The 21460-nt window shown below is 40.8% G+C and overlaps 2 protein-coding genes across 4 annotated transcripts in view; one reads left to right on the forward strand and one right to left on the reverse strand.

Annotated features, from left to right (window-relative positions):
• The window catches only part of LOC131592339 (carboxypeptidase M-like), a 30218-nt gene extending 27471 nt beyond the window's left edge, over positions 1-2747 (forward strand). The window contains exon 9 of the mRNA XM_058863774.1: positions 527-2747. Within this exon, the coding sequence (XP_058719757.1) occupies positions 527-766 (240 nt within the window). The 3' untranslated portion in view covers positions 767-2747. The remainder of the gene's footprint in view (positions 1-526) is intronic.
• On the reverse strand, positions 2441-20501 carry LOC131592338 (E3 ubiquitin-protein ligase Mdm2-like). 3 transcript variants are annotated; one of them, XM_058863772.1, is made up of 11 exons: positions 20367-20501; positions 19773-19845; positions 17044-17118; positions 16546-16679; positions 16337-16386; positions 14996-15063; positions 14755-14848; positions 12047-12204; positions 10885-11040; positions 9452-9529; positions 2441-8031 (listed from the first exon to the last, which is right to left on the reverse strand). In XM_058863772.1, the coding sequence occupies exons 2-11, from the start codon at positions 19839-19841 to the stop codon at positions 7465-7467; spliced, it is 1449 nt and encodes a 482-aa protein (XP_058719755.1). In that variant the 5' UTR covers positions 19842-19845; positions 20367-20501; the 3' UTR covers positions 2441-7464. The 3 variants fall into 3 exon arrangements, with proteins under 3 accessions (XP_058719755.1, XP_058719753.1, XP_058719754.1); XM_058863770.1 differs by having other exon boundaries at positions 12047-12207; XM_058863771.1 differs by lacking the exon at positions 20367-20501 and adding an exon at positions 19937-20275 and having other exon boundaries at positions 12047-12207.
• Between the last annotated feature and the right edge of the window lie 959 nt (positions 20502-21460).

Consider the following 21460-nt stretch of genomic DNA (forward strand, 5'->3'; position numbering starts at 1 on the left):
AAAAACCAACATATATTTAAATATTAGTCAGCAGAAAGGATATTTTTTGATACAGTCCTCAATGTCCAGAGATAAGCACTCCTTGGACCTTGATGGTGGAGCCAGCTGAGATGAGCGTCTGGAGCACAGCAACAGGAGCTTGAGGTGTTTGAAACAAACCACAGAGCTCTTGCAGGGTGAGAGGGTGGAGCCTGGGATCCGGGCAGCAGCAGGCTGGCACCACCATCCGTGACTGTCATTGCCTTGTGTCAAAATGGTTTCTCTGTGGAAGTCCAAAGAACGCCCATGATGGACAGGCTCTGCCTGCTGCCAAGGGCTTGTGTTTAAGCATCACTGCAGGATTCTGACTCTTGCACAGCTAGAGTCTTTTTGCTATAACATGAAAACTTTACTCTTTTCCCATTCCATGTTCTCAAGTGTATCTTTAGAACATTTCCCCTGTACATTTAAAGTGTAAACAATTACTTTTTCACAGTTGAACTCAGTGTTTCAAACCAAGGAAGAACACTTTTGTGTTTGTTCTTAGGCTACTGTACCAGGATTTAGATCGATGCTGAAGACAGTGGAAATACCTGACAACACTGGAAACTTCAGTGCTTTGAAACAGGACTTCTCTTTCCCAGAGGTCTCAGATCAAATCAGATCAAGAGTTACTTCATGCCCCAAAACTCCCCTCTACCAAGAGCTCACACGGGCTTCATCTGCAGTAAAACCAACTGCACACATCTTGGTTTTAATGGCCGTTATGCTGGTAATTTTCAAATAAAGTCAGGAATGGCAAAGGCAAAATCTTCCTGCACAAATGTGGCTTTCAGAGAAGGAATTGTATATGCAAAAGAATGTATGTTTTTACAAACCAAATTCTCGGATTCACAATCATGTTTACTGTATTTTGTAAAATACTGGCTTGACAGTTGAATGTTTTACTTTAGTTACAGCAGATGTATTTTTAATTGTAACAGACTCATATTTTTCTATGTATTTTACTCTGACACAATTTTGTACAGCCTATGGAGATAACCACAGAATTTTGATGCAGAAAGTACAAATACATTTTAAAGACTTTTCCCAAATTCAAAAACATTGAGGATTGTACTGCAATGTTTCATGCAAGCTCAGGTTCCTCACTGAGCCAACAGCTCAGCTACCACACAACTGTAAATCATCAGCTCAATACTGATTTCTCATAATAAAGCCACTGCTATAAATGAAGAATGGCATTTTTATATATGCTCTTTCTTACCTGGACAGATGGGACTGCTCAGGGCTCAAATGAGGTAAAGACCAGTAACACAGACATGTTCTAAGACAAGAAGATGAAAATTAAATGTATCTGCCAAAGGGCTGTGCTGTGGAAGCTGGATGATAATCTGCACCAACAGGGAAAAGGGAGGAATTTGTGGCTCTGAAAACAGTGTTCTACAGCAGAGCTGCTGAAAACAATGTGGAAAGAGTCACTGACAGCTTTATACCTTCTCCGTTTTTAACTGATTATGTTGTGGCACAGAACCACATACAATTCAGAATTCTTTGAATAGTTTTAGCAATGGCTTTATACTGTTCCAACAGCTTCGCAGCCCTGCTACTCCACTGTTGGGACTGTTTTAACACCCATGCCAGGAGCTGGCAGCCACACTCAGCAAGGCACAAGCCAGCTCCAGTTACAGAGGGTGGTTTCAGTGCTCCCCTGGCTGCATTGTACTGCAAGACAGGATTAGCAGATTCCTTTTGCCTGGCCAGTTGCAAGTCATTTTCAGGGCCCTTTGAAGCTGCCCAATAAACAGAAAATTTATCAAGAAAAGCCAGTTAGTACCGTCTCCTGTGTTTATTTTAAAGCTTTATCTGCCAGTAATTTTCTTAAGCAATTTCAAAAGTAAACCAGCAAAGATTATCTTTGGAAACATCAATCTTTTCCTGTATACAGTAAATAAAAAATGCAGGAATGCAGTTAATCCTTTAGTACCTTTTAAAATCTTTCCTGAGGCACTGCTTCCTGTCACACCAAGCCCTACCTGCTGGACTGTGGAGCTTGGGCATCAGCTGCCTGTCTGCCAGACGGCCACATTCAGTGTGAATCCACTTCAGAACTTGAAACAGCAATGCTGATAGCAATGACAGCTGTGTGTGCAAGAGACTGGTTTTTGAATGTCTTTCTCATACCCATTTGCATTTTCTACCTTTTCTCATCCTCTGAGCTGCTGTGGGTTGTTTACCACACAGAGAAGTAATTAGCCACTAAATCCCATCACTGATCCTGCCACTTGTAGCAGGAAGAAAGAGATTCCTTGAGCTAAAATTTCCCAAACCAAAGAAATCTGATAGAATTCAGCAGTCCAGCAGCTGAGTGGGGGCAGAAAGAGCCTGTGTAAGAATCTGTGTGAAGACAAAGTACCAGAACTCCTAACAATCAAGTAACTGACATGAAAAAAGGAGCACCATGGAGTATATAAACAAATCTTTATTTAAAGCTTTTAAACAGAACACAGTACTCAATTTTCATCAGAAAAGGAAAAACTCAAAACTGAAAGATAAATGCAACATGTGAAACTCTTCATAAATGGGTCTATACTGTGTGCAGTTGGAGTGGATATTTGCATTGTAATGGTTACTGACTGTGGTCATACATGCACTGGGTAGCTGGAAAGTAATGCACCAGGTCAAGCTCTTGAAAGCGCGTTGCATAGTTATTTAAATTCACTATGAACTACTCTGTTCAACAGTCATCCCAGCTATGTGTAGTCAGACAACAGAGATTCTGGTTTTAGAAAAGCTATTTGTATTTTAGGTGTTCAGTTAGCATCATCCTAACAGCCACTACTGTCCTTTTAAAGCAGGCTGTTAAGCTAAAACAACATCTACTCAAAAGGAGAGCCACCACCTTTTTAAGTATCACTGACAAATTTCACATGTATAATATAGCTATAGATACACTAAAGAAGCATTCACTTGAAGCTTTCAGTGCATCTGGGCTAAAAAAAACCCTAACAAACCCCCCACACTTTAGTTAAAATTTTTCATGTTCAGTAAGTGCAATCCATTGCTAAAATCTTAAGCTGGGGTTTGTGCTCTGCTTGTGCAACCTTTAAAGAGCAAGATATGCCTCAGACTCTGGTATGGAGAAGCAGGAAAGGCAGGGCAGGGAATCCCCTGAAGAGGAGAGGGCTGATGCTCCAGCAAGGCTCTGCTGTGCTGCGGGACCAGGGCCACCCTACAGCCCCACCACAACAATGCTGCCCACCCTCAAGTCCCGTGTCCAATGCTTCTTCCACAGGGAAGCCCCACAACAGCAAATGCCCCTTTTCAGGCCAAATGTTGCACAACGAAATGTTGTATCTTCCTGGGATAAGGGGTAAGTCCTGCCCCACTGTATGTGGCAAACTAATATGCTGAATGAATTACCTGCTTTAAAATATACTCTACCTAAAGTTATGCCTCAACACAACAGCAGCCTTAGATTAAGATGGGGAAGAAAAAAATCTTCACCCCTATTTTCATCCTATTTATTCGGTTTATTCAGTTTCATTAAGCTCCTAATAATTTTCTAATTTCTTTTGTAAGATACTGTTTTTTAAACAATTATTCTTGTTGACACTTTCTGTAAGAACGAGGAATTTCCTCTTCCTCGTATTAGTCATAAAAGAAAAAAAAAATCTGCCTGAAGTCCTGCAAGCATCTTCATACCCCATAGACACGTCAGAGACAGTGACATTTGAACAAAAGTGCAGCAAAGAGAACTCAGTGATAAAAATAGTACCACATTCTTAGAAGAAATGTAAGCTTTTCACCAGTGAGCATTTTGAAACACTTTAACCCTTCTAAATCATCTGCTAAGGGGAGAGGCACAGGATGGCACAGCCCACGATCCTGCTGGTGTGGGGTAAATTTCAATACTAATATAAAGGCAATACTAACAAATAGGTAAATAGTTAAAGACTTGTATTTAAGCAACAAGTAGGTTCATTGTACTTCCTAAAAAAAAAAATAAATGCAAGTTTTTGCATCATTTGTATGTAACTACTGTCTACCTGATGTGCAAGAAGGAAGAGACAAAGAAAATTACCAAAAATCACATACAGCCACATCCTGTGGGCATCTGGCCTCCCCTGCAAGCTTCTTGGTCACGTGTGCAAAGGCAAAAGCCATTACAACCTTTGCAAATTAACCTTAAAGACTCTCATCACCGGGTCCTGTGTCTCCTAGACCATCACCCCCAGTGTTACCAGCACCCGGAAGCAATCAGCTCCTTGCCTGCACTGAGGGATGCAAAAGCATTCCAAAGGAAAGCAAAACACCACCAAAATATTTTCACTATGCTAATGTTGCACCAGCTCTATCTCTATTTAATAAATCTTGTTCACGTTCAATGCAGAGTTAAGTGAAGGAAAAAAGGAAACATAGCCATTAATCTTCCTGTGCCCTTCTCAATCTGAATATAATAAAGACTATTTCTCTGTATTTTAATGCTACATTTCTTAAAATATTTTTCTTGTGCCTGTGATTTACTAAATAAGTATATTTATATAACTATACACGTACCAGTAGACTAATTCAATAAATTAGAGCTCAAAACATCAACTGTGAGCACAAGGATATTTACAAACAGCAATAAATTAAAGATTAAAATGTGTGCGATATTAAATAAGGATCTCAAACACCTCACCAAGGAGGAACAACTTTTGTACCAAAACTTTACTGATTTTTGTGCCATTACCCAAGGCTAGGACTGTGTTCAAGGGCCAGAACAAGCAGGGTGCTCACTGCTTGTGCCCACACACAGAGCATGGCCAGCTGGGAGAGGGGGTGGAGGCAGAGCCGGGAGTCACCAGGGGAATGACTGTGACACAGCCCCCGGGCACCAGGCCTGCACTTGCACTCCCAGTGTCCCCAGCAGGAACAGGAACCGGCATCAATACCCATCACTTCCATTCGGAAGGCAAGCACCCACACCAAACAAACTGAAGTTGTACTAGAAGTCAGTAAGCATATTAAACCATAAAATGTAACTGAAACCCAAATACTTGACACAGTGATTTGCAGATGCAAAAATTAGAATTCCCCATTTCCTCATCACTGTAGTGAGTGGAAGGTATTTCCAGGGCTATTCTCTGCAACAGAAGGCATGTGACTGGAAAAGAATGCCAAGAGTGGGATGGTACAATTTGTCCCAACAGGAACTAGGTAAGAACAGCTGCTCCCCCAGCACTGCAGTTACACAGGCAGGGCAGAGAAGGTATCGTATGGAGAGAGGGGAAGACATGGTAGACAATGCAGTGGACAAAGCTTCTTAAGAAGATGTAACTTTTTAAGTACAGTCCCCATGTTATTGATGCTGCTGCATATACATATCTACAGTTCTCCCTCACCTGCAGGTGCAATGAAGAGCCTCTGCAAACCTCACTGCACCTAAGTTTATCAAATCAAAAATTAAAAAACATTAATTTTTAATTAGTGCAAAGTAAGGCAGGTAGCCCTCTATTAGTACTCCTACTTGGAAAAATTAACTATCTACCCAAAGGCCTTCTCTATCTCAGGCTGAAGGATTATCAAATCCTATAAAACCCATGAAAGGTTTCTGCTGATCAAAAAACCTCCAAGAGCTTCCAGCTACCTGCTGCCCCTTTACAAACTGCAGGAGGCAAGAAACTTGCCAGTAAGAATTTGAATGTATACAATTGGGGTTTATATTTTGTTTAGTTAAAATGAACTATGTTAGAACTTCAGGTATACCAGTATCGTTTAGTGGTATTCTTAAAGAAATAGCTCAAATGTATGAACAAAATGTGAATGATCCCAGTAATTCAGTCTTTACCTATGAAGTTACTACTTTTCAACCAAGTCACAACCAAGGATTTACTAAGTCTCTCCTGTCCTTGCTTTATATCCTTTTCCTGGGCACTTGCAGGCATTTGCAGCCCTGGAGTTAAGAAGAGCAGCAGAAGTCTCTGTGCCAGCACACAGGCATCAGCAATTTTGTACTGCTGGTGTTAGGGAAGCTGTTGAGCCTTGGCCTGTAAGATGGTAACACAGCTCAATTCCTGCACTTGGACTACACCTTCACTCTTGGCACTCCCCTGACTGTTTATCTGCCATTCCCTACTGGACAGGCAATCAGCAACCACCTGTAAAAATAAAACATGCTAAAAATATACAACTCCTCTTGTAACATAGCTTTCCAAAGGAATAACTATCACTCACTGGGTACAGAAACTCCACGTGAAAAGCAGCTGAGTGATCTTTACCGCATCCTGGTTCTCACACTCACACTACCTCGCCTGAAGGCCCCCAGAACTGAGGCAGGCTCCCCGGGCACAGAACTGTTAAGTTTCACAAAGTTTCTGACAAAGTACAGCGAGGAGACAAGAGCTAAAAGCAGTAAAGAACAGGTCCAATGAGACCAACTTTGAGTTGGCCAATGATTTTCAGATTTTCAGAATTCTTGTGATACAGATAAGAACAATGAGTTGGAAAGATGACTGCACTTGAAGATTGTGAACAGGAACTGCATAGCTCAATTGTTTCTGCAGATGAAGATGGATTTTCTTTTCTATTTTTATTACAGTGAATGCAGCAACGCAGCTGAATGTATTCTGCTAAGTCAGAAACAAGTGCGGAAAAAGAAAACAACTGTCCCCTAATACTGCCTGACATGACAGTTCATAGCATATCCTTCATTTATCTTGTCTGCCTGAGACTTGCTCAATGCTGCTAAACTAATAATAACCATTATCATAATCAGTACAGACCTACAAACCCACAAATGTCAGATTCTCAGGATATCTGAGAGAGAACAGTATGACTGAGCTTGGATCAATGACTTCTCATGGGGGACATGCAGCCCTTAAGTTTACAATTGCAGACTATAAAAATAAAAGACACACAATACCCTTTTCTGTTTCCAAAGTATTAATTATTTTCTACCACATCTTTCTCTACTTCCTGGTAAGATCTCCCACAGAATTTGGTTACTTGGAGGAATTTAAGAAAAGATTATATTTATTAATTTTATTGACTTACTCAGAAGGGTCTGATTGAGCCTTATGTCTTCACCAGGCAACAAAAACAGGAACCTGGATAATCATCTATTTTCTTAAATGAGGAACTTGCAGAAATAAACACTTCAACATGTCTGTCCTCTAACAATCACTGAATTTGGGGTTTTAATGCATATATTTAATTCAATAAAACAAATGTCACTAACTTGCAAGGAACAATAAACACTTGGAGAGGCAGGTGGTTTAGAGGACCTGGTTACTTCTACTGAGAGGGATTTAAAATCTCCAAGTTGACTTATGAGTATAGGGCAAACCTCTTAATAACTCCAGTGCATTTATGTCAGCAATTATTTTTCACACAGAATGCCAAGAGACACAGAATATTAATTTTCCAATAAGCATACAAAAATAATTTCTTACTCTCTTAACCAGTTTATGAAGTTTCTTTTGCAGCTTTCCAGTCAACATGTGTCTAACTAAAATAAGTTAATACAATCATTTGTATGGGCTGCCTGCACACTGGGCAGGGTTTGTTCCTCTTCTTGAGCTTTTTTGCACACGTAAAACATGACATGAGGTGTCCTGTTTTGCCGTGTACTATGCAGCCATTTTTAGGTCTGCTCTGACATATGACACATGGCTCTATGCTGGTAACAGGCAGACTGGATTCCATGCTTTCCTCTTTGTCTTGTGTTTCTCTCTTCTCAGGTTCCTTAAAGTCCTCCTGACTGCTACAGAACATGCTGCTTGATGTTGATGGCTGGGAATAACCTTCACTTTCCTGGGACTCAGAAAACTGTACTGCTTTATCCTCATTCTCATCCATTGCTGGCTCTTTTTCTTCAGTCATTTTTTTCTTGCAGTCAGGAACATCAAAACCTTCTCCAGACTCTGCAGGAAAGGAGGCTTCTAATTTGCTCTTTTCCAATTTCTCACTCTTCTCATCTGGAAGCCAATCCTCACGAAGGGCCCAGCATCTGTGGCAATGTCGCGGAAGCGGAGGATTCATCTCATTACATTCGGGACACTTCCAATAATCCTTTAGTGAATCAAAGGTTGGAACAGCTTAAGCTACTTTTGGAGTATTCAAATTCAAGTACAATTGAAGTATTCAGACATTATAAACAATTTATTACTGCCAAAATAATTATTATGTCAAACTATCAACTTGTTTACAATTTTAAAATTCCATTCAGTGGTTTTGGCCCCATTTCACAGTTCTAGATTAAAATGGTTCCTATTTTAAAAAGACCTTGCCTTTCCTTCGTTTTGCAGTTAGGTCTGTGAATAGAGCAATTTATTATTTCTTATGCAAAACTGCAGGAAACAGACCACAAAATTCTTCAGGGTAAGAATTGAAAAACGTGTTAAGAAGGTCATAATTTCCCTTCGACTACGGACTTCTGCAACGGGGACTATTCCAGCCTGAGGGACCCCTCCCCTGCGGTTTGCGGAGCTGTTGGTGCACAGAACGGCCGCGCGAGGGCGCTCAGACACAGCCGCAGGACACAAAACATCGGCCAATGCGAAAAAGGACGAAGAAGGGGGGAAGGAAAAAAAATAAAACGGAAAAAAAAAAGTGGTGCATCAGCCTCTCAGAGGCTACTCCATATACTGCAATGAAAATAAACCACTATTTCGTTAAAAACACATTTTCTTTTTAAGGACAGAGACCCTTCTTAGAAAAAATGCAGGCTGTAGGGGAAATCAAAAAAAAAAAAAACAACCCAAAACTTATGTAAGTCCTGAATAACATCAGCAACATCAAAAGCTTGTAAGACCAATTTTAAGTCCCTCAGTCCAACAGACTATCAAGGGGCTGAACACTTCACAGTTCCACATAACAGCTTTAATTCAAGCATCAAATGTGAAAAGCAAATATAAATAAGGAGATAGCACATTCTAGAATTAAAATGCAGTGTCTTTTCACAAATATCTCCATACTTTGCCTCAAGACTGTAAATTTCTTCCCACTCTTCAAGAATGGTCTCACAGAATGTAGTAAAGGCCTCTTCTACAGTAGTGTTGTGAAAAAAGGCTTGCCTTCACATCTGTATGTTACAGATACCTTTGTTCAAGCTGGACAATAAAATCAGGTATTCTAACTTATAGGAAAAGTTTTTTAAATGCACATGACTAAGATTTAAAGTTTTTTCCATTTTGTAGAGGAAGTCAGATTTAGGCTCTAAATAATTTACTTCCATTAAGTCAACAAAATCGTAAATTAGCATGGGATTGGGTTTTTTTAATGGATTAGGAAGTTTATTAATCATTAAAAAAACCTCCAAGATTCCTTAATAATCACATTTTCAGTAATTAAAATATTGTACTGGAACCTTCCCACATGGAAGTTAATTTAATTCTTAAAAAAATCACTTATAGCAATAGAATTAATCTATACTTCTTCATCTCTTCCATGTCAGTTTACCAAATTTATCACCAGACAAGTTTTTACTCACAGCTAGAGAAATCTCTGGATCTTCATCAAAGGAATCAGCATCACTATCTTCATCCTGGTAAATAGTCAGCTGATAAACCTGGTTTAAATTTAAAAAATACATAACTGGGTTTTGGCATTTAATTAAAAACCCCAAATATTTTTAACCTGATGAGATTTTCAGATAGCAAGCCATTGGAGAGTCTCCAGGGATGGGCTATTGAGATTATTAATGGATTAGAGGAACTCTCACGTGAGGAAAGGCTGAAAGAGCTGGGACTGTTCAGCCTGGGGAAGGCTCAGGGCAGGGGGTGCCTGATCAATGCACATAAATACCTGAAAGGCTGGCATCAAGAACACAGAGCCACACTCTTCAGTGTGTCCAGTGGCAGCACAAGAGGCAACCAGCACAAACTAAACACAGGAGGTTCCCTCTGAGAATCAGGAGACACCTCTTCCTGTGAGGATGAAGGAGCACTGGCACACACTGCCCTGAGCATCTATGAAGCCTCCATCCCTGGAGATATTCAAAAGGCATCTGGACACAGACCTGGGCAATCAGCTCTGCCTGAGCCACGGCAGGTGTTTAAGACAACTTCCAGAGGCCCCTTCAAACACCAGTCATTCTGCAATTCCCAAAAATACTGTCTGGAGTAGGGGCACACCTCAATCCTGTCTTCCTCCAAATTACCATCCCCTCTCAGGGTGCAGCTCTGCACTACACTACAGCTTCATCAGTACGGTCAGTCCCATTCAGCCTCTCAGGTACCACAGTCATGTATGTCCCTGGTGAATTCTGCCTCTGGTACTTACCCAAGCTTGCCATGAGCTGATTAACCTCTCTTAAAGTAACAGAAAACTAACCCAGAAAGAAAACCCCACATATATTCTCACTTCATTCCCCACATTCCAGAAATCTCTTGAAAATTGCGGTAATCCAAATTTTTCTGTCTTCTTGCCTACTAATAATGATTTCTAAAACTTTGGTTCAGCATCTCTATGAAACACATTCAAAGAGGCAAAAAACTTGGACATATCCCTTTGGAAAAAGTTACTGAGAAAGGTTTCCTTTGGTATCAAGTGTTGTCAAAGCTCAACACATACTTCTAGAACTAAAAATGCAGAAAGACTAAAGTACACATTCTGCCACAGATTCCAACAGGTAGTGAGAGAAGTTAAGCACCCAGACTTTCCTACCCAGCCTGTTTCAGAGCCTACAGAAAGTCTCAGCACCGTTTCAGTCACTGGCTGGTGAGCTGTATAACGGTGACCCAGATGCATCGATGTGTAATTTGATTTAATGAACAACTGGGTGCAGACTGTGACACCAGCACATGCAGTTCAAAAATACACCTGAAGAGTTCTCCTTGGAAACTTACAGTAATGTTTCATGTTGAAATTCCTTCTATTTATCATCCTGTACCCCCAGGGTCAAACAAGGAAAGCAGATAGTACCTCATCATCTTCATCTGTGAGCTCCTGCCCTTCTTCATTATGGCTATAATCTTCTGAATAAATAGACTCAACTTCAAACTCAACACTGAACTGGTCTGATACAGAACTGTGGTCAAACCAATCAGAGTTTTCACTTAATGAACTACCATCAAGATCCTGAAAAGAACAAAAAAAGAAAGAACACATTCAAGTTCACCAGTCCATATACATAACATTACTCTTAAAACAACTCTCAGGATAAAAGCTGTACTACTCTGTATAATTAGATATGGAAGGGAAAGGACCAGCTGCTGTGAGACACAGTACTTTTTATGAGATAAACAAATTACAGGTGGGTAAAAATAAAGCTAGGTCTGGAGGCCTTTTGTTGGCTCTGTAATAAGAAACTGCACTCAGCTTACAGGCAGCTGAAAGGCTGCAGTTATTGCTTCGAAAGTCCCTCCTAAAAAGTGAAAGAACAGATACAAGAAGATGGTATCGTTTGGCTGCATTATATCATTAAATTCTCTATACTCATAAACTTTGTTTAGTCTGAGACCATGGCTTAACAATTACAAAACAGGAAGACTGAAGATACAGTATTAGTTCTGTCAATTTAGAATACAGTATTTAACTAGGAACACTGTTAGTTCAGCTCTTCATGACTTAATCAAACCACAAATAATTTGCCTTGGTGTTTACTAGAAACAGTATAAAATTTCCAAGACAATGGCATGGCAAATGAATACAATGCACCACCAGCATCCATTCCACTGGATACAGTACCATTTGGTACAGTTACCAAAGCTGTACCAGAACTACCACCTAACTCTGAATTACGGGAAGTCTGTGACTCTTTTTGTCTCCTAGCATTCTAAGAAACTTATTTTAAACCACAAAATATTTTTTTTCCATACTGTGCCAAGCAGCGAGGATCTTGGTTTTTAAAGAATATTCAAGGTCAATATTTTAAAAAACTTCACCTCAGGTTTGCCAGCAGACCTACGAAAATCCCCACCACCCACACACCTACTTTTCTTTCAACCTCTTTTCTTTCCTCAGACACCACTGAAGGCACTGCTGCTTTTAATTAAGAACACTGTGTTTTCAGATGCATGTTTGCACTTGTGGCATCTGCAAAATTTATACCACAAAAATACTTTACATTTCTATTTCAACTTACAGGAATGGAAAGAGAATCTGTTGAATCGCTGCTATTGCTTCTTTCATGGCACAGACCACTGACTACACACCATGAGAGACTTTCATCAAACGTCAATGAAATGCTGTCTGACTTGTGTCGCTTTCTTCTCTCACTGTGCAGATCATCTGAAGAATTTTCTTCTGGGCATAGTCAAGAATTTCTTTATTACTCAAAAACATCTATGCAATGTGCAGTTCTGAATATTCTAAACAGAAGCTTAAAATATAATTTACAATAAAGAAATCTAATAATTAAAGTAAAATATTTCAGTATTTTTTAAGGGGGCAAAAAGGCACGAAGACTTATTTTAAAAGACACAATAACACTTATTAACCCATACAGTGTGAAACATTTCTGAAACCAGTGTTTCAGGGGCTGGCTTTCCCCATCTGTCCCACCAGTACAGCTTATGAATGGCAGACTCCACATGGAAAACAATAGCAAATTTGAAAGAGTTTTTACTCCATACGTGACATGTTAAACCCTTCCTAATTTTAAGAAATACAATTAGAATTTTACTTGTCCTCATTCCCTCTACCGGCAATAGACAGAAAGGCATTTTCAGAGAGCTTTTGAATCCATCCCAGAATTTGTAGGGAGACAGCAATTAGCTCCCAGGTCACATGTATGCAGAACACCTTGTGCTAAGCAAGGTAAGTTCAGGTTCAAGTTTCAGACATCTCAACATATTTATCAGTGAATAGTTGCACTATATGTAATTGTATTTATTCAACAAGACTTTTGTAACAAACTATTAGAACTGTCATGCACCCCAGCAAGAAAATCTTCAAGACATACTATGCAAAAGCTGAACTCTGAAAGCATTGCTTTAAGCTCTGCTTACTAAGCATGCTTGGTTTGACGGCAAAAAGACAATGCTTTGTAAATACACTGTGTTTTAGAACAACCAACTACAGCAGCGCAAGGACTAAAGGTAGAGCATTTTAGGGGTAGGCAAGTCAAAATCCAGCTCCATTGACTTCTAGAGCGTTTGGTAAAAAATGATTTTATATAAAAAATCGTTGTAAATTCAGAATTTCAGTGCAGCAGAGTAAAACCTCCTAAGTTGCCAACAACTTTTGGTTCTACAGGCCTCATTATGAGCCTGCTGCCCTCCCACAGGTGCCTTTTGCACCCACCCTCTGCTGCCCAGCTTCTCCCTCGCCTTGCAAATCACACTGTGACAATCCACAAGTCTTCAAGTCTTGAATCTTTCATTGAAAAAAAAAAAAAAAAGGAGAACAAAACACTTGTACATACTTTGAGACTTCTCTTACTTTCCCTTGGTGCTTCTTGGCTCAGCCCCTCTCTTTTCTTTTTTCCGCCCTGAGAGCCCCACCAAACTTGGTGCCCCCAGGCCCAAAGGTTGCTCCTGTCCATCGTTGTCCTCATTTAGTTGTCATGGCTCCATGCCGTACTGATACTGTATCACCACAAGGTCTCTACACACTATTTAAGTGGCTCCAAAGGAGCCGCTACCATCCCAATTTAACAAGAATAGTGGTTTAAAGGGAAGATTTCCTATAAATTAGAAAAAAAGTGTATATAAAAACACTATATTAAAAGAACTCTTAAGGTTGTAACAAACTAATAAATGGATGCAAAGACAAGAGTTAATAATCAAACCTACAATAAGTAAGCACTACACAGGACCTTATGTGCTCTGTGTCATGCCTAAATATTACAGGTTGTGATATTTAACTGCGACTTTCCATCCTTTCATCAGTTTTAGTTACAACATTAAAATGTTCTTTTAATTTAGTGCAAACCGCTCAGCAACGCAGCACTGGTTTGGGACTGATTTAATGTAACAGTGGCCTATGAGGGACACAAAAAATACTACTTGAAAGCTGAAAAACTGAAAAATGTCCCTGAGCAAGTGAAGAAAAGGAAGTTCTACACAGTGACAGAAGGGTATCACTGCCCAGGTAACTACAACTACCAAGTCATGAGGAAGACAGTAAGTGATGGAACAAACTAACCTAAGAAATTCCAGAGAATATTTAAGTAGAACCATAGAGAACACTTCCATTGAGAAACTTACTCAGGTTTATGCTGACCAGATTGTTATTGCTACTAATCAGAAGAAACATTTTGTATTTTGAAAATGTATCTGCCAGTGGTTATAGAATAACCACAGTAAAGACAAAGGGGAGGCGAATATGATGCTTAGGTCACCAGATGTTTTAACAAGTGCTTAATGAATGGTGAGGTACCTGAATATATCCAAAATCATCCTGTGTTACTACCACACCTTTGATGCCTCTCACCAGTTGAAATCCAAAGAAAACTGGCTTTAGTGAACCAACAAAATGCCAATTTTTGTGGCTTTCTACAGAGGGAATTAAAATGAATTTGATGGTATCAGTCGATTACAAACAAAAGTGTTCTCATCATGAAGATAATACAACTGATAAAGTCCTGCTGATGTGAAAAAGTTTAACAGAGCTGTGAAGCAAGTTATTCCATCATCTTACTAACAATTCTAGAGATCCAAACTGCAACATGATACTCGAGCAATAAAAGGAATTGTGTTTTTCTTTCAGACTGAACATTTTGTTTTAGATAAGCAGAGAAACACAAATAATATTTATCAGCATCTTTCAAGTCAGCAAGGCAAGAGAATGTAGCTTTCCCCCCTAAGTGGCCATGCTACTGAAAGCTCTGCATCATAAATCTGCAGATACCAGATTCACTGTGCGTCCTCCTCCTAGAAGATGTAGTTGGTCGGGAAGTCACATTTGATGAAGTCTGCTTCTCTTCTAGCTCTTGCATAGACTCCTGATAACAGAAAGACAGAGTAAGCCTGAGCATGAATATGAGATAAAGAGCTAAGATTCAACTTACTGCATTAAACCACTGACACTATCAGGCAAAACTGAATAGAATATTTGAATAAAATGTATTCAAATGAAATAAAAATAGCACCTTAATAACATTTTCTTCCTCAAGTGGAGATGCGGCATCATCCTCAGGTGTGTCACCAAGGGTAGAGTCTGAAACCAAACCAAAATGAAACCCATAATACAATATAGCAGAAAAAGTAAATTTCAGGCTCAAAGAATAAATTCTAAGTAAAACTTAAAATCCAGACATTTTGCAACAATGAAAAAAAAGACTGCTCCTTTGTTTTTCAGGTGTGTGCAGCACCTTCCCTGTAACATTACTCAAGTGGAAATACCGAGAAAGAAGAAATGTCAACTGAAAACAGGTCAGAATTTTATTATAAATGGCTTGAAATTAAGTCTGTGCATAAACTGTGATTCTGCAGATATGAAAAATATAGGCATGAAATGTAATTACTTGCTCCTCTCCTAAGTGCTTTTTGCTACTTATCTTATGGGAACCCTGAGTTAAAAAGACATATAATGGAAGGAAAATTAGCTATCATTAATGATTTATGCTTACTAAGACAGATCCTGAATTAATAAAGAGTGTTTCATGAAAAAATAATAGAAAAATAAATTTAAGCTTGCAAGCTTAACAATGGGGATGACAAAGACAGCAAGTTTCCCATCTTTAGCAGCTGAACACTTGCCTTTAGGAAAAATTAGAAACAAAGGGTATCCTTATACAGATTTAGAGGACAATTTACACAAAATGGCTTCCATTGTTTAACCTCTGTTTCATGCCCAGTATTAGGCAAAAAATTACAGCTACATCGAGCATTTTTATATTGCAGGACTGTATAACAATTTCCCATTGAAGGAGTGGCTTTCCAGAGCACCACCACAAAGCTATTTTTATTTAAACATATACAGCCCATTTAAAACGGGGTTGAGTATAGCTAAGAATGACCAGTTCTAAATGTACTTCACACTCAGTTGTGAAAATTGAAAATTAAAATAGAACTTCAACATTTAAAAAAAAAAAAAAACCTTTGCCCTGATTTCATCACTGGCATATGTTCAAGAAGCTAATTTTTCATATTAAAACTTTATATGTTGTTTAGGGCTTTATTAGTAACAAATACAAGCACATTACTTCAGTTTGTAACTTAGCAGCCTTTTTGTTCAGCTCTGTTTTTTCTGGTTCTAGACAAAAAAAATTACCCAAATGCTCTGTTCAGAGTATTTTTCTCCTCCTGAAGAAACAAGTGTTTACTTTGATTCACTATTTGTGATTGCTCTGGACTATAGTGAGCAAAGCCAAATAGCTAATAATGGGAGAGCTCACTGTTATCTGATCACTACCTCCAAGATACATTCTCTAAATTTTATTTTCCCTACTGCTGTCTCCCAAACAAATCACCTTCCTAAACAAGCTTACCTTGTTGATTGATTGCTATCAGATTTCTGGAAATCATTGAATATAGTCTCCTTAAATAGGGATAAAGAAAAATATGATACAAGTTAGCTACACATAACCATAAAAGAGAGCTTACCATCTTTGTAGACGTGAAGAGTTAAAAAAGGGACATATGCACTTTGTTCTTCATTATTTCCCAACCAGATTCTCAGAAAAGAATCCCATTTTACCTGTGTTCTTTTACTGAAAAGCTTGTTACTCCAAATAAATCCCCCAGGAGATCATTTGCACAGTGTACAATATGCTGCTGTTTTTCATCATATAATTGCTTAGACATAATATATTGTCCAATATAGAATATTACCTGTGAAATAAATGAAATACAAATGTTAAATACCCAGGTTGTTGCTTCAAGTTTAAGTGTAAGAGACAAAGCACATTAAATACATTGTAATTTGCTCTTCAAACTCTGCCTAAAACTCTCTTTGAGCCAACAGATTTTCATCTATCATTCTAGAAGAACACTGCTATTCTATTGATCACCAGAAACTTTAGTTCAGATTTTTGAGAAACTTGCTGAACACCCAGTTACAAGTCAGCAGGAGAATAAACACAGTGTCTTAACTAAATTTCTAGAAAAGCTATGAACACTGGCCCCCCATTTACCCAACCCAAAACAATCTATCTGTACTCACTGTAGTCTACCTCTAGTGATTAAAAGTTCTTACCTCCTTCATAGTAAAAGTGTCCTTTTCAGCACCAGCTAACTTTAACAATTTCATCAACAGTGGCTTTGGTTTAACCTGTGTGTGGAAGGAGAGAAACAGTATGCACTAATCATTCACCAAAAAAAAATATACATTATTTATTTATACAGAATTTATACAGAATACAGAATTTTTTTATACAGGTTGTCTCCCTCCTTCTGTATTAATCTGATATGCAAACATACAACTGCATTAAAACCTATCTTCACTTAAGTTTTTCACTTTGCAAAGTTCAAACTTAAAAGCAAATAATATGAACCAAATCATACTAATCTTCTTGTACACTGTACATCTTAGATCAAACCCCAGTTGTTCATTGTCCCCTGGTTTCAGCTGGGATAGTTAATTTTCTTCCTAGTAGCTGGCACAGTGCTGTGTTTTTGATTTAGCAGGAGAATAATGTTAAGAACACACTGATGTGTTTGTTGTTGCTAAGTAGCCACACTAAATCAAGGACTTTTCAGTGTCCCATGCTCTGCTAGTGAGGAGGTGCACAACAAGCCCTGAGGGAACATGGCCAGCACAGCTTACCTGAACTGGCCAAAGGGATATTCCATACCGCAGAATGTCAGGCCTAGTGTTATGAACACGGGAGCTGGCCAGGAGGTGCTGACTGATGCTTGGGGGACAGGCTGGGAACCCATCAGCAGGTGTTGAGCAATTGCATTGTGCAACACTTGTCTTCCTTGGATTTAACCACTCTCCCTTTTCTTTGCTATTACTCTTACACTGCAGTTATTAAACCCACATGTTCTGCCTTTTTTTCTGATTCCCCCATCCCACCGTGAAGGACCTGGGGGGCAGGAAACAAGGTGCTTGATGCTACTTAGTTAGCAGCTGGGATTAAACCTCAACACACTGGTAAATACAAATTCCTTGATTAGAGCTACAGGATTTGTTTATTAGTTCCAAGTCCAGGGCCAGGTCCTCTGGAGTTCAGCTTTACTCTTTTAACCATTACCATGATTCCCAAAGGGGAGGGAGAATGGGAACAGGAAACTTTCAGGTCCAGACTGCAAGTCATAAAGCAAAACACTTGTCCACCTCTTTCTTAGTTTCCGGGGTTTTTGTTTTGCATTTGCCAGCTGGGCTGCTTTACCTCTGAACACTTTTCTTCTCTGGGACAAGCACACCCTGTCCCTTCCATGATACTTCAATCACTCCTACCTCTGCAGTGGCCTCCCACCCACCGTGCCAGCAGTTTAATGTAGTCAGTCTATGACAGTTTCCAAGGCAGAGGAAGGAAAGTTAAAGAAAAGTCACCTCCCCCATGCCTACAAACTGCACTGTCCCACACAGCTGTGCCCAGCACCAGTACAGCAGATGAGAACAAGCTGCAGGGGCTGACACAACAGCAAAGCCTGTGGAGCCACTGATGCTCCCAGCACAGTATATTCTCATGTCACCTCTTGAACAATAGTGTAACCATTCTAAAACCAGGCTAATATTTAGCTATCCTGATAAATTACCTAAAATTAAATATAAAAAATAAACACAGAAAGTAAAAAAAAAAACCAAAAACAAACAACAAACCAAAACAGAGAAGTGTGAATAGAATATCATGAGACAAGGAATAAATGTTTGACGGAAGGGTGGAGGAGGGGAACTACCCTACATTACATCCCAAAGATCTGCTAAAACCAACCTCACATTTTAGTGAGTTAACAAAGTATTAGCTGCAAGAATTACACATAATGAAAAAAATAACTGAGCTTGTGGGCAACATTAACTGTCCATTCACTCCCTCTTAAGAACGAAATTATTTAGAACATACGGCATATATATTAGAGTTTCATAAAGGAAGCAAACAACTTATTCAAGTACTACTGACAGCTAAGTGTACCAAGGCACGGTTTCAGAACTCTGAATCCACAACTAAGTCTGTTTTTATTCCCAAGCCCTCTCCTCCTGACTCCTCAAAGCATGAAGAACTGCAGCCTTGAAGATCTGACAGCAGACAGCAATATCACGATACGGTGACATAAAAAAAAGGAAGTCACAAATGAAAAAAAAAATCAAATCTGAACAGTCTGCTGTTCTGCAATTTAATTTTTGAAATTTTTCCACTGCAAAGTCCACATTAAGCTTTACTCTTCTACACAAGATAATCCAGTTCAGCCATCATTGTACGTATGTACTTTATTAACTCGCATTTCAGGTGTAAAAGGCTTCCATCCTCAGGAAAACTACAGACAAAACAACAGAACTGTCACTGTATCATGGAAAGCCTGGAAATGCAAAGCCATAAATACAAATGAAGACTAGTGATTCTTACAACCGTCTTACAAATTCCAATAGAGAAGGGAGTCGAAAATCTTCAGATTATTTCACCAACAGTATGTTTTGTACGATGGAGACTTTCCACAGCTCTTCAGTTATGATCTGTTAACAATTTCTACCCGAAATACTTACCACGATCAAATCGGATCATAGGATCCTTTTTATTAACAGAAAGCAAAAAACATCAAACGTTTCCAGGAAACAGTCTACATCTACACCATCACCCTGTACTCTCAATTATGATTAAGATTTGCTTACTACAGAACCAAAGAGAGACCACCCTTCACTGGCTGGACTTCCTGGCCTTTCTCCAACCATCGCTCGCTAAGCACAGCGGTTCTTCTGAATGAGAAACTAAAAACTCTGCAAAAAGCATGCAAAAAACCCACGCGCCCCACAGAGCTACTGACCAGCGCCTCTTGCTCCGAAGCGGCGACAGAGGAGCCATCCGTAAGGGAGGACATCTTGGTATTGCACATTTGCCTGCAGTTAAGGGGAGAACATCCTCAGAACGCGGCCCTCAGCCACACAACCCGGGCGGGCGGCAGCCGCCACGCCGGCGGGGCCCACTCACCTCGGTGCCTCGTCCCGCCCTCACGCTGGACCCCGCCGGCGGTGTCTGGGCCGAGCCGGGCCGAGCCGGGCCTTATATAGCGCTGCCAGGAGGCAAGTCAGGGCTTAGCTCCCGCTCCGGCCCGGCCCGACATGCCTGAGCATGATCCGCAGCGCCGCCGCCGAGTCACCGCGGGGGGCGGGCGGGCGCGACGGGCCCGCCGCTGACTCACCGCGGCCGCCGAAGGCGGGGGGGTCCGGCGGCGTGGAGAGACGGCGCCGTGCACGAACCGCGGCGTTCCCGCACCCCCCGCCCGCCAGCCGCGGCGCGGCCTGGCCCCGTTCGCCCCTCCGGGAGCCCTTCCCCCAGCACCGAGGGCCGCACGAGCGACCAGCGAGACCCCCCGGCGCCCCCTCGGCCCCGGTGCGAGCCGCGATCGATTCCCACGCACCGCCAACCAAGCCCGCTCCGCTGCCCGGCTGCGGGCGCAGCGCCGGGACCGCCGCGGCGCTGCCCGGGCCCTCTACCGCGGCCCCGCCGCGCCGCGCGCGCCGCCCGCCGCCACGCCGGTGCCCGCAGCGCCCCCTGGCGCGGCGCGCGCGCCCAGCCCCGGCGGGAGGCGGCCCTGAGGGAGAGGCGGCCGCTGGCAGCCGCGCTCCAGGGCCGGGGCTGCCGGGCCGCACGCCTCAGCCCGACTGCGCCTCCGGACACCGCTTCCATTTCCAGCGGCCGTTCATGCCTCCTAAGTCGTTTGGTTTTGGTTTGGGTTTTTGTTGGGTTTTTTTCAGATATATTTAAGAGATGGAAGTAGGAGAAAACACTGCATCCAAAGATAATTGGATGTTGTCGACCTAATTTCTTGTCATCTCCCATTCTATAATTTTCTGTATCTTTTAAATGTATGGCGTTTGGAAGTATATTACTTTTACAGGTACTTATTAGTTGCTACACTCCAACTTAAAGTGGTTCGTTTTTATTCTGCCTGCCTTTTCTAATTCTCAGGTTTTTTTCTTTGCCCATTGACATTTTAAAAATATTTTTGAATAATGAAAAGCTTTGTCAGAGAACATGAATGCTGCAGACAGTGTTTAAAGATAGGCTAGAGCAGGGAGATCGTAACGCTAAATTTTCCATGACAACTAACTTGTCCAAACAAGCAGCGGATAACTGCCTGGACTTGTCTGCTGGCCAAATACAGCTTCTCAGCAACCATGGCACCTTGTAAAAATTCCAGCAACTGTTTAAATCTAGATATTTGTGTGATGATGGATTTTCAAGATGACTTTGTTGTCCCTCTAGAGCATAAAACTCAAGGTCTAGTGAGGGACAACCGAGAAGCTGCCAAAATTTTGCAAAGCCTGCTCACCTCCTTTTAGTGCTGGGATTTCAAGGCAAACAGAAATCTGTTTCAAGTGGAGTCAAGAATGTCCTGCAGCAGACAAAGTCAGATATCTGCTCTTTTCCACCCAGCACCCCAGTTCCTGAGATCCTTAGCTAGCTAATTTCATTGTTAGGAGAAAACTCCATCTACACAAAAATACAAGA

This window comes from Poecile atricapillus, chromosome W (genome assembly GCF_030490865.1).
Source record: "Poecile atricapillus isolate bPoeAtr1 chromosome W, bPoeAtr1.hap1, whole genome shotgun sequence".
NCBI classification, from domain to species: Eukaryota; Metazoa; Chordata; class Aves; order Passeriformes; family Paridae; genus Poecile; species Poecile atricapillus.